A 14,285-nucleotide genomic window follows, 5' to 3' on the forward strand; every position below is an offset into this window, starting at 1 on the left:
TCATTGTCTCCACAGTCACCAGATCTCAATCTAATAGAGCACCTTTCTGATGTGTTGGAACAGGTGATTCACATCATGCATGTGCAGCTGACAAATCTGCAGCAACTGTGCGATGCTGTCACGTCGATATGGACCAAAGTCTCTGAGGAGTGTTTCCAGCACCTTGTTAATTCTATGCCGCTAAGAATTAATGCAGCTCTGAAGGTAAAAGAGGTCCAACCCAGTAAAGGCAAGGTGTACGTAATGAAGTGGCCACTAAATGTACATTCTGAATTATAGATAAATTTTGATATATAAAATTCAACACTTTAGAGCTAAAATATTAATAGATGAGCGTTGTTACAGTGGCTAAGTGATCACCCTTACTGTCTCGTTGTCTAAGTCTGTGTGTGTGTGTGTGTGTGTGTGTGTGTGTGTGTGTGTGTGTGTGTGTGTGTGTGTGTGTGTGTGTGTGTGTGTGTGCATATTGCATATTCTCGCTGCACTGGTGGGTTTCTTCAGTTTACATCTAAGTAAGAAGGAGTGAGCTTCTGTGGAAAACCTATTATGGGCTGGCAACCTGACAGCTCCTGCTTGTCATGCTGACTGTGGCAAAAGCTGATTGGCAAATGAGTGAACTATAAAAATAAGTTTCAGCTTATTTGATTTCAGCAGCTTTTTCACATTTTGATCAATTAAACTTTATTAAAATACAAGACAAAATTGTACTTCAGCGATTACGCCATCCTTTTAGATTGTCTCCCTGCCTTATTTTTCCCACATAAGCAAAAAAATTGCAAAGCGAGAGCACTGCACAAGCAGCCGTAAGTGAACAGTTTGTGTGGAAGCGATCTGAAGCAACAGAAAGAGACAGCTTCAGGACCATGCGTGGTTACTGCATTAGGTCTGCAGCAGAGCCCTTACTTTACCACTCGATGTGTGCGTGGGTTTGTGTTTGCGCTGCTCTTGGTATCTGTGGATGTGTGTGTGTGTGTGCACGCAGGTACGCGCGACAGCTGCAGCCACAGATTGCAGTGGCCCCTTGATAGACACGACGCGTCTTCTGCATCCCGCTGCATCGTGCTCGTCTGTTTGTATGACTCAGTGTGCATCTCCTCCCAATAAACAGATCTGCATGAGCTGTCGACACAAAGCAGGTGGAGGAAAGAGCCAGTGAAGGAGGAGAGTATCTCAGATTTATTACCTGCGCTGTAGTGCATCTCTCAGCCGCCCAGTCTTACAGACAAAAGGAGTTCAGTAGGCCGTTGAAATACACAGAGATTTCTCCAATAGTGAACTAGCCTACAGCACATAGAGGACAAGTCAAATTAATAGCCTCGGGGTAAAGGTGCGAGTCTGGCTGTGCCAAGACACCAATTTGCCAAATTCAATCATCATAATGTGCTTGCATTATTTCCCAGTCAATCATTTTAAACGAGAATTTTTGCCAAGATCATCACATAAATCCCAGTGAGGACATCCTCTTCCAGTTCTGAATAAACATCAAGTCACCCATAAATGCTAGACACAGTACAGTTCAGCAGCAGTATAGAGGAGAGGGAGGAGGAGGAGGGGACGTTTGTTCTTCACGTTCTTCCTTCCCCTGTCTCATTAACGAGCAATCAGTTAAAAAACTTTATTGGTCTCTTGCCGCTTTCTCAGCACATTTTTTTGCTCCCTCCTCTGTTTCTCTCAACCAAGTCATGAGACCACCTTGTTCTATTCGTCGTCTCTTTCATTCTGCATCCTTTCTGTCGGTGTCTCTCTGCAAAGCCCTCCCTTCCTGCGACGCCCTCTCTTTTTTCCTTTTGCCCTCTCTATTGCTGTGCTTCATTACCTCTATCTTCCCTTTTCCTCTTTGGCTGTTCCCCTTCTCCTTCACTCCCCCTGTCCTCTGTTCCTATGTCGCTTTGAAAACTTGGACTGGGAGGAGACGAACGAGCGAAAAGACTGAAAATTTGATGCATGTGTAGAGAATACAAAAGACAAGATTGTTTATTTCTGCTGCCATTATTTACAGCTCAGTCTGTCACAGCCCTGGTAATAAAGTGTCCAACATCATACATTACATTTAAAAATCACAATCACAGGGACTGCATTTTTCTGCATACACAACAGCGCGAGCGTGGCAATGGATGAGCGAGAGTATGTGCATGTAATTAAATAAAAGCCTTGGGAAATTTACATGACTAATCATCAATTCTTCCTTTGCAGTCTGAATTTTACTGACACCAGAGCAGATAAACTATAATATTACAAATCATGAACAAAATAAGGAGTTTTGAAACATTTCTTTTCAGTGCAGTAAGCTCTTATAGATAATCAAAAAGCATCCTCCTTAACGACAAACAGAGGGCATGTTTGAAACATCACGTCGATCCAGTGTGTAAGTTTACACAAACTAAAATGCAATAGACAGAAAATATTCCTTTGACAGTATGCGAGATATGTTTTTTAGCACTTCACTACCATCTCAAGCAAACACAGTTGCTAAAGAAGATGCAGAAGTTCATCCGTAGTGCCTCTTATTCATCACATTTTTTGCAGGCATAGACATCCTTCTAAAAGAAAACCTTGAAAGAAAATGAATTCAATTGAAACCCATACACCACCGTGATACTGTTAACACAATATGGGCACTGCAGATTTAAGAAATAAGAGTTTTCACTGATACTCATTACACAAAGCTAGGCTTAATGTAGCCCTGAACTTTTAAACTCTTACATAAGTTCTGCTTTAAAACCTCTATGTCTAGTTTCTCTTGACTGGGCAGCTTCAAGTCATTTTTTTCATGACAGCTGTAATCCTATTTTACAAATTTAATAAAGTCAGGCTGTGGGATAACTATCTTTAAGGCATCTATTTCACAAAAAGCATTTATTTCTAGACTAAATATATGTTAGTTAGTCCACAAACCATCATTAAATAATGAAACAAAGCACTATAACAGTGTTGGAGGCATGATGAGGTCTACAGTATACAGAATAAAGGACGAAACTGACATGTCACGGTCCACTCCGGATTACAAAACATGAAATACTCGCTGTTTACTTCCGACTGTCTTAGAGAGCAATTGTGCTTCCAGCACATCCATATCTGTGTCATCTCTTAACACCTCCTTGGTCTATCAAATGTCTTTTATTGCCTCTTAGAGGAAGTCTTTTGAGAGTGCTATTCCAAAGTTGGGTGCAGCCATAAGGATAGCGATGGTACAGATAATGTTGAAAACACTGAATCCAACCAGGCACAACCGGTCGATGACCGCTGCGGCAAACTGCCACTGCTCTGCCAAACTCAACTGTCGGTCCTGCTCACGAACACGTTCAACTAAGAACTGCACCTCTGCCAGAAGAGCCTGCAGCTGGTTGTCCACTGCCACAGATCGAATCATCCCACTGTGGGCATGCATCACAGCTGATCTCCCGGTCCCAGCCTCTAAGCCGCAGACTCCAGAAGCTGTGGTTGATTGGTCAGGGTCCAGGCACACTGGAAGTTCCTGTGTGGGGCTCACAAACTTAGAAGATTGGTGGTGGTGATGAAGTGGTATATCGCTGACTGGTCCCCCTCCTGCTCCCTCTCCTTCTCCTAGTTCACTGTTACCCCTACCATGACTGGTGGTTCTGTTTCTCTGGATCGGTTCCAGCTCTGCTGCGGTGTGGAAGGTCTGGAATCCCATGTAAGGCAGATGCCCATTAGGCTGGGGTTGTGGGTTGGGACTGGGATCTCTGTGAATGGGATTAGGGAGGATGATAGCCTGAGAGTTTGGACGGTGAGGCAGTGAGTGTGGCAAAGGGAGGTTGAGCTGTGCCAGGCTGGCCTGCAAGGAGTTCAGGCCCTGTGGGAGGACGGAGGGCGCTGGTGTGGGGATGGTGGTGGTGGTGGTGGTTGGAGAGGACAGGGTCTTGCTTTGGGAGTCTGCCTGACTGTTGGAAAGAGTAGGCTCCACTCCCTCACCTGGACGCTTCATTCGCAGAAACCAGGGAACCCACTGCAGCAGAACTAAATTCACCTGAAAGATACAGACACAGATACAAATTGAATGAAAGGACAGGGAGTCACACACATAAACACACTTCAGATAAATATGTATTGTATTGTGTATAATATCTCACTCACTGTCACAACTTACCCAGCGTGGCATGTGTCCACTGTCGGGGTTATGGTGATGGAACTGGAGGACGATGACTGTGGCTACCACTGACATCCCAACTATCACCATGGTGCTGGCGAAATACTGACCTGAAACACATGTGAGACTTTGCTACTAATCTGTTGGCTATAAACAGGATTATCACCCCCCAAAATCTTCAACACTGACATGCAAATGCACATGCAGTCGGAAAAAAAAAACCTGACCTATCAGTGGTACAGAATCTGAAGTGGCGGGCATAATCTCTGCAACCATCAGCATGAAGACAGTCAGAGAAAGCAGAACTGTGATGCCTGGAGGCCAACACAAGACACCGGGGAGTCGTGGGTTGCAAAAAAAAGAAAAGAAAAAAGAAAAAGCCCTTAAGAGAAGAAAATACATGAGTAAACTTAGTAGAACTGTATATTTGGTATGCTGTACTTGACTTCTCGCCATAATCATCGGGCTTACTGACACTCCCAGGAAAACTTATTCGATTTTACTGTTTTTCATCTTCCCTCTCATCTTTTCTGCCTTTGTCTTTCCTCCCTTCCACGACATCCCTCCTGACACTGTACAAAGGCTCTGACTGAAGGTTTTCCAATATTGTTAACAGAGAAAGACTGCTGGAAAAACACTGGAGTGAAATAAGCCATTGCCTTCTCAAGAGGAGTGAGGAATAATACAGTGGCTTGCAAAAGTATTTGGCCCCCTTGAACTTTTCCACATTTTGTCACATTACAGCCACAAACATGAATCAATTTTATTGGAATTCCACGTGAAAGACCAATACAAAGTGGTGTACACGTGAGAAGTGGAACGAAAATCACACATGATTCCAAACATTTTTTACAAATAAATAACTGCAAAGTGGGGTGTGCGTAATTATTCAGCCCCCTGAGTCAATACTTTGTAGAACCACCTTTTGCTACAATTACAGCTGCCAGTCTTTTAGGGTATGTCTCTACCAGCTTTGCACATCTACAGACTGAAATCCTTGCCCATTCTTCTTTGCAAAACAGCTCCACAACTGCCCTGTGACAGCCTCGGAGGTTGTCTAAGAGAATACTGGGAGCAACAACACCATGAAGTCCAAAGAACACACCAGACAGGTCAGGGATAAAGTTATTGAGAAATTTAAAGCAGGCTTAGGCTACAAAAAGATTTCCCAAGCCTTGAACATCCCACGGAGCACTGTTCAAGCCATCATTCAGAAATGGAAGGAGTATGGCACAACTGTAAACCTACCAAGACAAGGCCGTCCACCTAAACTCACAGGCCGAACAAGGAGAGCGCTGATCAGAAATGCAGCCAAGAGGCCCATGGTGACTCTGGACGAGCTGCAGAGATCTACAGCTCAGGTGGGGGAATCTGTCCATAGGACAACTATTAGTCGTGCACTGCACAAAGTTGGCCTTTATGGAAGAGTGGCAAGAAGAAAGCCATTGTTAACAGAAAACCATAAGAAGTCCTGTTTGCAGTTTGCCACAAGCCATGTGGGGGACACAGCAAACATGTGGAAGAAGGTGCTCTGGTCAGATGAGACCAAAATGGAACTTTTTGGCCAAAATGCAAAACGCTATGTGTGGCGGAAAACTAACACTGCACATCACTCTGAACACACCATCCCCACTGTCAAATATGGTGGTGGCAGCATCATGCTCTGGGGGTGCTTGTCTTCAGCAGGGACAGGGAAGCTGGTCAGAGTTGATGGGAAGATGGATGGAGCCAGATACAGGGCAATCTTGGAAGAAAACCTCTTGGAGTCTGAAAAAGACTTGAGACTGGGGCGGAGATTCACCTTCCAGCAGGACAACGACCCTAAACATAAAGCCAGGGCAACAATGGAATGGTTTAAAACAAAACATATCCATGTGTTAGAATGGCCCAGTCAAAGTCCAGATCTAAATCCAATCGAGAATCTGTGGCAAGATCTGAAAACTGCTGTTCACAAACGCTGTCCATCTAATCTGACTGAGCTGGAGCTGTTTTGCAAAGAAGAATGGGCAAGGATTTCAGTCTGTAGATGTGCAAAGCTGGTAGAGACATACCCTAAAAGACTGGCAGCTGTAATTGTAGCAAAAGGTGGTTCTACAAAGTATTGACTCAGGGGGCTGAATAATTACGCACACCCCACTTTGCAGTTATTTATTTGTAAAAAATGTTTGGAATCATGTATGATTTTCGTTCCACTTCTCACGTGTACACCACTTTGTATTGGTCTTTCACGTGGAATTCCAATAAAATTGATTCATGTTTGTGGCTGTAATGTGACAAAATGTGGAAAAGTTCAAGGGGGCCGAATACTTTTGCAAGCCACTGTATGCAGCTAGAGAACATATTTTATCTTAGAAGCAGATTCACCTCTTGTTTTTCATTATCTCCCTTGCTTATTGTCAGACTGTGCCTTGTCCCTGCTCCCCTGGTCACTTATTATTCCTCACCCAGACTGATTTTCTCCCCAGAGTTGGCAGGCAGCAGGAAGACCAGCAGGGTCATGGAAGAGAGGAGCACACAGGGGATGAGGAGGTTGAGAGCGTAGAACAGGGTCCTTCTACGTAACGTCACCACAAAAGTAACGTCGGGGTACGGCTCTACACAGCATTCATAGAAAACCTCATTACGACCTCCTGGGACCTCTGAGAAAAATTAGGAAGCATAGAGATATAGTAACTGCGTAAGCGATGAGAAAGCAGGGAAGCAAAAAATAAAGAATATCAGAAAATCAATATAACTAATGAAATGTATTTTGGTGCATCCACTGTATTATATTTGTGACTGTGTGTGGGGAAAGCTGCATGTATATCCAATACTGTGCAACAGTCTCGAGTCATTTCTTTATATTTTGCTTCCGAGAAGACAGACTTTCTTGAATTCTTTTTTAAAAATCGACATGAGCAATAGTTCTCTCCTCTCTCTGAATGTCTTTCACATTTTTTTGTTTGTTAAGCCACTTAACACAGACCTGGGAATCATTCAAGTGTAAAAAAATGTGCCTATCTCAAGGGATGAACCAGTGTTGTGTCTACACTTAACAGCAGACAAGTTAGCTAAGAATTATTTTAAATTGTATTACTTTATTAGACACTAGCGGCCTATTGCAAAAAATATTGAATTTGTTCTAATTTCTTTATTTCAATCTAGGAAACATGCCAAAGATAACACAGTTTGACAGGCATAAAATAGTGTTTTTACACCCACAAGGTGATTCCCAAAGTACTATTAGCTGAAAACTTGGCATATCTGGGCAAGGTGGGCAATGTGTCCTTAATAAATTTGAGGAAACTGGACAAGTGGAGGACAAAAAAAGAAGTGGGAGGTCTAAAAAACAATCTACCAGAGATGAACGCTATCTGAAAGTCATGTCCTTAAAAAACAGTAAAAAAAAAAAAAAAAATGCAGCAAAGACCTGACACAGTGCCTGAGATGTATCTGGCCATTCCATTGATGCATCTACTGTCATCAGAAAGCCTCAGTGGAAGGGAGGCTGTCAAGAATCCATTCTTAAGGAAGGGAGACAAGGAGAAAAAGGCTGAGGTATGCCAAACTGCACAAGAACTGGACTGAAAATCAGTGGCAACAGGATGGAAGGATGACTTCAAATTTAAGTTCAAATCATTGTCAAGGTCAGGAGAGAGGTACAACAGTAAGTTTCAACAGCCATCCTTTAAACACAGCCGAGGCTCTGTCATGGTTTGTGGCTGCATTTCAGCCAGTGGTGGTGTTAAAACTGATGGAAATATGAATGCAGAAAAGTACTATCAGAATTTGATCCATAATGCAACTCATCTAGAAAGCATCTGATAGGCAGCAACCTCAGTTTTCAGCATCAAAATGATCCAAAACACACTGTCAATGCAGTAAAAGGATACCTGGATAGAAAAACACACACGGGAACACTATCAGTCATGGATTGGCCTCCCCAGAGATTGGACCTCAACATTATTGAAGCAGTGTGTGATCATGTTGACAGAAAAGCAAATAAAAGGCAGTCATCATCCAAAGAAGAGCTTTGAATGTCCTTCAAGAAGCTTTGAGAATTACTCCTGGAGACACTTAAAGAAAGAGTTCAGGCCATGCTGATGAATAAGGGTTGACTTTGAAGCTCATTAGAATTGCACAAGCTGTGGTTTTGCCATATATACTATATTCTGGATGTTTTTTTTACACAGGTTTTAGTAAATTACTGCACATATAATTAATATTATCCTATCAAAGTATTTAAAAAATAAAGAGTAATACAAGACTTTTGCACAATACTGTAAATCAGAAATGTAAGAAAAATCTGGCACAGGACCAGCATTATAAAAACAGAGCCCTTAAGAGACTGTAGAAACCAAGGACTGATGCTATAAAAAATTATGATTCCGTGTTGCATGGGATATTTTATCACGATGTAAACGTGTATGGAAATATAAAACATCATAGCAAAAAGCATTCATGTTCTTCAGGTTCTATGGCAACAAATCAGACATGCACTCATGTATAATATGTATTCATTAAGTGAGTCTTTACAATTGCAATACTGCATGGTGTTAATGTAAGCACAGTTACTAAGCAACACAGTCTGTCATCCATGCTTTTGACAGCTGATCCTACCCAGTAGGTCCCACTCGCCATTGGGCATGTATCCTGATACATCTGCCTCCTTCATCTGGATGTCCAGCAGCCAACCATCAAATGTCCATGAGCCAAACTTCAGCTCACAGCGCTGGATGTCAAATGGAAACCATCTCACATCGACATTACATGTGCTGATAAAAATTCCTTGAAATGCATAAATAACAAGAAAAAGCAAGTAAATACTGGATAATAAAATGAATGTTGCTCAGTGGTGCAGCCATGTGGAATTAAAGGAAGACGAAGTTATTTAATTGCAGTAAACATTTTTTTTTGAATTGAAATGCTGCAGCATTAATAATAGTGCAATTATGCAGAATGATTAAAGACCGTAAAGGTCTAAATGATTTGAAGGAAAATATAAACCTCTGCTAAAACGTACCTGGAGGCAAATACTCACAGAAACCACTGGAGTTGACCAGCACATAGGTCTTAAAAGTCGCATCAAACTTATCATGAGCGCTGAAGGACAATAGCACAGTGACCAGTCAGCAATTACCAGTAGCACTGGTTGCACACACCTGTATTTGTACGTCACATACCTGTTATACAGCAATATGTCAGGCGTCCAGACCTGGTCGGGGGTAAAACGAAGGTTCTTAACTCCAGGATATTCTGACTGGTTCCACTGAAGGTAGTGGTCGTACCACTGCTGGGAGACACAATTACAACTGCATGAATGGAAAATGATATTTAAAAAATACTCTCCACAAATACATATCGTAATAGATATACAAGCAGCTTATCCTTTACAGCAGTAATGTCAAACTCGTTTTAGGTCATAGGCCACATACAGCCCAAATTGATCTTAAGTGGGCCAGGTGAGTGAAACTCCCCTTTCTGTCAGTGCAACGAGTCCTTGAGATATCTTGATATAGGAAAAAGAAGTGTGATTTCCACAGTACATCTCAGTTTTTCTGCATGATAAAAATGCTGCTGTAGTAAATGAAAGGAAACTGCCAGCAAGATTTTGGGGGCTTGTGAGAAAATGTGTAATGAAAATGTTCCCATAGCTCATTTATTTATTTATTTCACAGTGGACCTAGTTTTAAAAAATGAAATTTTGTTTTATAGCAGATATTTTAAAAAGAAGAGGAACTTTATGCGGTACTTTATTATTTTGGTATAGTATAAATTGCTTTTCTTAAAAATCCTGAACTCACACCTTCTTTAACATTTTCTAAAGCCACCCTGTGGGATTGGAATCATGCCTGGCCAATTCTGGCCCACTGGCCATCTGTTTAACACCCCTACTTTACGGTATGTCTCTCCTCTTTTACAGTTACAATTCTGAAAAGTTCCTCCCTGGTGAAGAGGGAATTCCTTATCTCAGCAGAAGATGGTAAAGTCGTCTGAGGCAAAATTTTGATATGGGTTATAAAAAATAACGCTGACATGAGACAAACAGCTTAGTCATTTGGCCCAGATTCAGCCAATTTTCAAGATACTCATAATAAGGTCATGTTTGGGGTTGAAGGAAGAAGCTGTTTCCCCAGCTGAGCAGCATATAAACTGAAACCCAACTTGCATCTAGGTTGATACTGTGCATCTGCAATGGGCTTGGGTAGACACAGATCAATATTACATTAATGTTATCCATTATACTCACCATCTGCAACCAGGCGTTTGTGGTGAGCAGCTGGTTCTTTTCATCCTTACATGGCAAAAAGAAAATGAGAGAATAAATGATTTCGTGTTTGAAAGAATGAGCTCACATGTTTCAAAATGGTCTTAAAACAACGTACACTGACTTTATATTTAAATGATTACTGGCTTTTGTAATTGTGTCCCACGTCCGTGCTTTCTTATGCTTTTCTAATATATGTGATATAAAATGTCCACAATCTTCTTTACGGGTAAAAATGTACTTTTAAAATCTTTCATACGGGATAGAAAATCATGTGGATATCTACCAAAGTAGAGATTTTTATATTATGCAAGTCATTAGTAACTTTCCTCTTTTTGTGACTGTCCCTGCACTGAAGTTAATCAAGAACATGCTGTCAGGAGAAACAGAATAAAAGTGTCTGAAATTAAATTTACATAAATGAAAGACTGAGGATTTGTGCCCCTATCTCAAAAGGAATGAAACTTTTGATTATAAAAGGGAAAAAAATGCATTATGGAAAATGAGGAAAATGTGACTCCATTTCTTGTCTGAATGTAATGCATGCATGTTTCATGCCAAACGTACCACATCCATGACCTGCATTAGTGTAAAAGAGAACTGAACAGTGAGACTGTGGGAGTCGTTGGCCACCGGTCTCTCCATGGGGTTGTAGTCCCGCAGCAGCTCTTTGAGCAGAAAGCGTTGGTAAGGACCCTGCATTGATACTGAACATGGGAGGGGAGGGAGTGTAAGGGAGGGGAGAAGGGCGGAAAGAAAATTGAAAAAGAGATAAATAAAGACATAAGAGCACAAGGTAAAAGTCAGACACAAAAAGAAAGCTGTGTCAAAGAAGGCAGGGAGCAAGCACTTTAGAAAAACGGTGCGATTACAATGATAGAGTTTAGAGTAGAGTGCTGTAGAAATTATATAGGTGGCTAGAAGTGAAGAAGAGGCACACTAACAGAGGGGCAGATGACAAGCTCAAATTGAGGTGAAATGGAGCGCAAAGCTATACGAGAGAGGATGTAAGACGATAACATAGGCGACAAAGAGAAACGGGTGGGAGAGCACAGAGAAGGAAGCCTACTCTTTCTAATCACTTACATCGCTGATTGATCGCCAGCATACTGTCAGAGTTTTCTACTGCTGTAAAAATGTCAGCTTTACAGCAGTAAAGCTGACATTTTTTATCTATCTATCTATCTATCTCAGCATCTAAAAAATCTAAACCTCAGCCAAACCTATGGGATCTGCAGTGGAGATGATTACATCGTGGTGTTGCAGGCTCATCATAAAAATAAATCCATTTTTCTGTACGGCTGTGCACAAGTGGCCACTCTCTTTGTCTAAATCAGCTGCTTTGTCCCCAGTTACTATGATCCGCTACCTTTACATGCAACAGCACATACAGAACAGGAAACACACACTTGTTCGAGCACAGTCTCGCTCAAAGCGCAGTGAAAGTCACTCACCCCGGAGCAGAGTCGCAAGTATCAACAGCCACAGAGCCACAGTTTGCTTCATTCTGCATTCCTCTGTATCGGCAGAGAAAGAGTGGTAAAAGGAGAAATAGAGGGAGAGAAGGTGAAGATGAAGGAAGATTAAACAAGTAAAGTGAGGAAAAACGGGGATGTGAAGAGAAAGAGAGGCTGTAGAAAACAAGTGGAGAGAGCTCAACACCAGCAGCGGCAGAGCAGGGAAAGGAGAAGAAAGGGGGAGGAAGAGAGAGACTGAGAGAGTGGGTGAAAAATGCAGCGAAATGACTACTCCTCTAAAGACGGAGAAGCTGTTTGTTGGAGTCGGTCAGGTTTGGAGACATGGGGTTGCCCTGACCTGTGCTAAAACTCATCATCCACGCCTCCCTTCTCAATATACCCTGCAGACTTTATGATATGCGGTTATCTGTGACTACATGTCAGTCATCCTCTATCATTTTATGATGGATTCATTCAGTTTTTCTGGATTGGTGGACATAAAGAGCAGCTTTATTTTTGGAGGAGATATAATACGCAGAGCTGTCTGGGTGATGGGATTTTTAGTAGCTATTATCCAGCTGTCTTTAACAGTTATTAAATCATTTAAAATCACAGGAAATATTTATATATATATATATATATATATATATATATATATATATATATATATATATATATATATATATATATGTGTGTGTGTGTGTGTGTGTGTGTGTGTGTGTGTGTGTGTTTTGGGGGTTTTTTCACTTTCTAATTTATACCAGGAAGCAATATTTAAAATCTGTCTTGCTTTTGAACTAGTCTGATCTGACAGACTATTCACAGAGTAGTGGTGACACCCAATGGCTATGTCAGTAAAATGCAATATGCACATTAACACACTGAGCAAATTTCGATAGATTGTTTATTCTTATCAAGTGCAAATGCTGTTAAAAAGCATCTCCCAGATTTCTTTACGGCTTGTTAAGGACATTGTAAACAATTTAAAATAATGTTTAAAAGCAAATAAACAATTATAAGGCAGAGATCAATATTAGCTGTAAAAGACACTGCTACAGTAACAGTGAGAACAAAGGGGGAAATACATAGAAATACTGTTTATAAATGCAGCCACGTACTGTTGTTAGCCTGCAAAAAAGTCTAAACCTTGTGTGTCAATTAATAAATCACTTCCACCAAAATTGCAAAAAAAAAAAAAAAAAATCCACCTTGTTAAACAAAGGTGATCAAAACATTTTGTTGCTTTGTCAGAACAGCAGTGGACTTCAGAAGTGCGTTCATCATCATCTTCTTCCAAAAGTGTTTTGCAGTGTGACAGGTGGAGAACCGTCACCTGTCACCAGGTGATTTCTCTTTATTTACAGATCGCATTATCTGTGGTGTGTGGCAAGATTTGAAATTCAGTCTGATTTTGCCTCTACTTGATAATATTTTGAAAACTCACCAAGATACCTGTGGCACACAGATATATGCCTCATGATAAATACCTTGGGATAGTCTCAGTAATGTTAAACATTGAAAAATGTTCAGCGACTCAATACCACAAAATTGGAATTCCTATTATTCACTAAACATCACTGAGCCTGTTGCCAAAAACCCATTGGTATTCAGGTATTAATTTCTATCCAGCCCTTAGCTTTACCCCTCACATTAAAACGACTGGACTATTGTAACTCCATCCTCTCTGGCTGCTCTCTAATGGAAAACTACTGTCTCACTTCCAACTGGTTGTGAATTCAGCAGCTCAGCTTCTTACTGGTTTTAGCAGACAGAATCACATCACCCCTCTCTTGGCTTGTCTCCACTGGCTTCCTGAACATTTTACAATAGATTTTAAGATTTTACTCATCACTTTTTAAAGCTTGTCTGAGTCTGGTTCCTGACTGTAGCTCTAGGTCTGCTCACAGCTTTTCCATCAGGGGCCCTCAGCTTTGTAATAGCCTGCCTGAAGAGATCTGAGCCCTGTCCAAAGAGCCAACTAAAAATACCCCAAATATCTTTCTGTTTTCTGGATTCACTTAGTCTAACACAAAGCTGGCTATCAAGTTGTTGAGTTAAGCCAGGTTTTCCTTTTTTAAGTTCTCAGGAAAGGAATGGTGTTGGCAGCATCTGACCAATTATGTATACATCCAGTGGCACCTGGGTGGATGATTTTGAAAAGGAAGCTGAAACTATGCTATGGGAAAAATATGACGAGATTAAGCAGCTGCTGCAGACAAACTCAGAGAAAAAGCACTGTACAATAGTTTAGTATTAAAGGCATGTACACTTTAAACGCTTTGGTTAGTAAGACTGGAAATGAGCAAATAAATTAAAATATTGAGCCTATTTCAAGCCAGGAAAGAACAGATTTATCAATATCACATCTCTGTTATTAAAAGAAGGGAGAATCTCATGGGTTACAGCCACATTTTTGATTCATTAATATATAAAATACAGTCTTAGTTTTTATTCTTTCAGCTGCAGCCTCAGT

At 41.1% G+C, this 14,285-nt stretch overlaps 1 protein-coding gene across 2 annotated transcripts; it reads right to left on the bottom strand.

Moving 5' to 3' along the window:
- Positions 1 to 1,912: 1,912 nt before the first annotated feature.
- On the bottom strand, positions 1,913 to 12,060 carry LOC134636428 (neuronal acetylcholine receptor subunit alpha-7-like). 2 transcript variants are annotated; one of them, XM_063486405.1, is made up of 10 exons: positions 11,810 to 12,060; positions 10,923 to 11,062; positions 10,338 to 10,382; positions 9,271 to 9,377; positions 9,111 to 9,190; positions 8,708 to 8,875; positions 6,553 to 6,747; positions 4,331 to 4,422; positions 4,109 to 4,213; positions 1,913 to 3,988 (listed from the first exon to the last, which is right to left on the bottom strand). In XM_063486405.1, the coding sequence occupies exons 1-10, from the start codon at positions 11,859 to 11,861 to the stop codon at positions 3,128 to 3,130; spliced, it is 1,845 nt and encodes a 614-aa protein (XP_063342475.1). In that variant the 5' UTR covers positions 11,862 to 12,060; the 3' UTR covers positions 1,913 to 3,127. The 2 variants fall into 2 exon arrangements, with proteins under 2 accessions (XP_063342475.1, XP_063342474.1); XM_063486404.1 differs by having other exon boundaries at positions 9,271 to 9,380.
- Positions 12,061 to 14,285: the final 2,225 nt, after the last annotated feature.

The sequence above is a fragment of the Pelmatolapia mariae genome, linkage group LG10_11 (genome assembly GCF_036321145.2).
Source record: "Pelmatolapia mariae isolate MD_Pm_ZW linkage group LG10_11, Pm_UMD_F_2, whole genome shotgun sequence".
In the NCBI taxonomy this organism is placed as follows: Eukaryota; Metazoa; Chordata; class Actinopteri; order Cichliformes; family Cichlidae; genus Pelmatolapia; species Pelmatolapia mariae.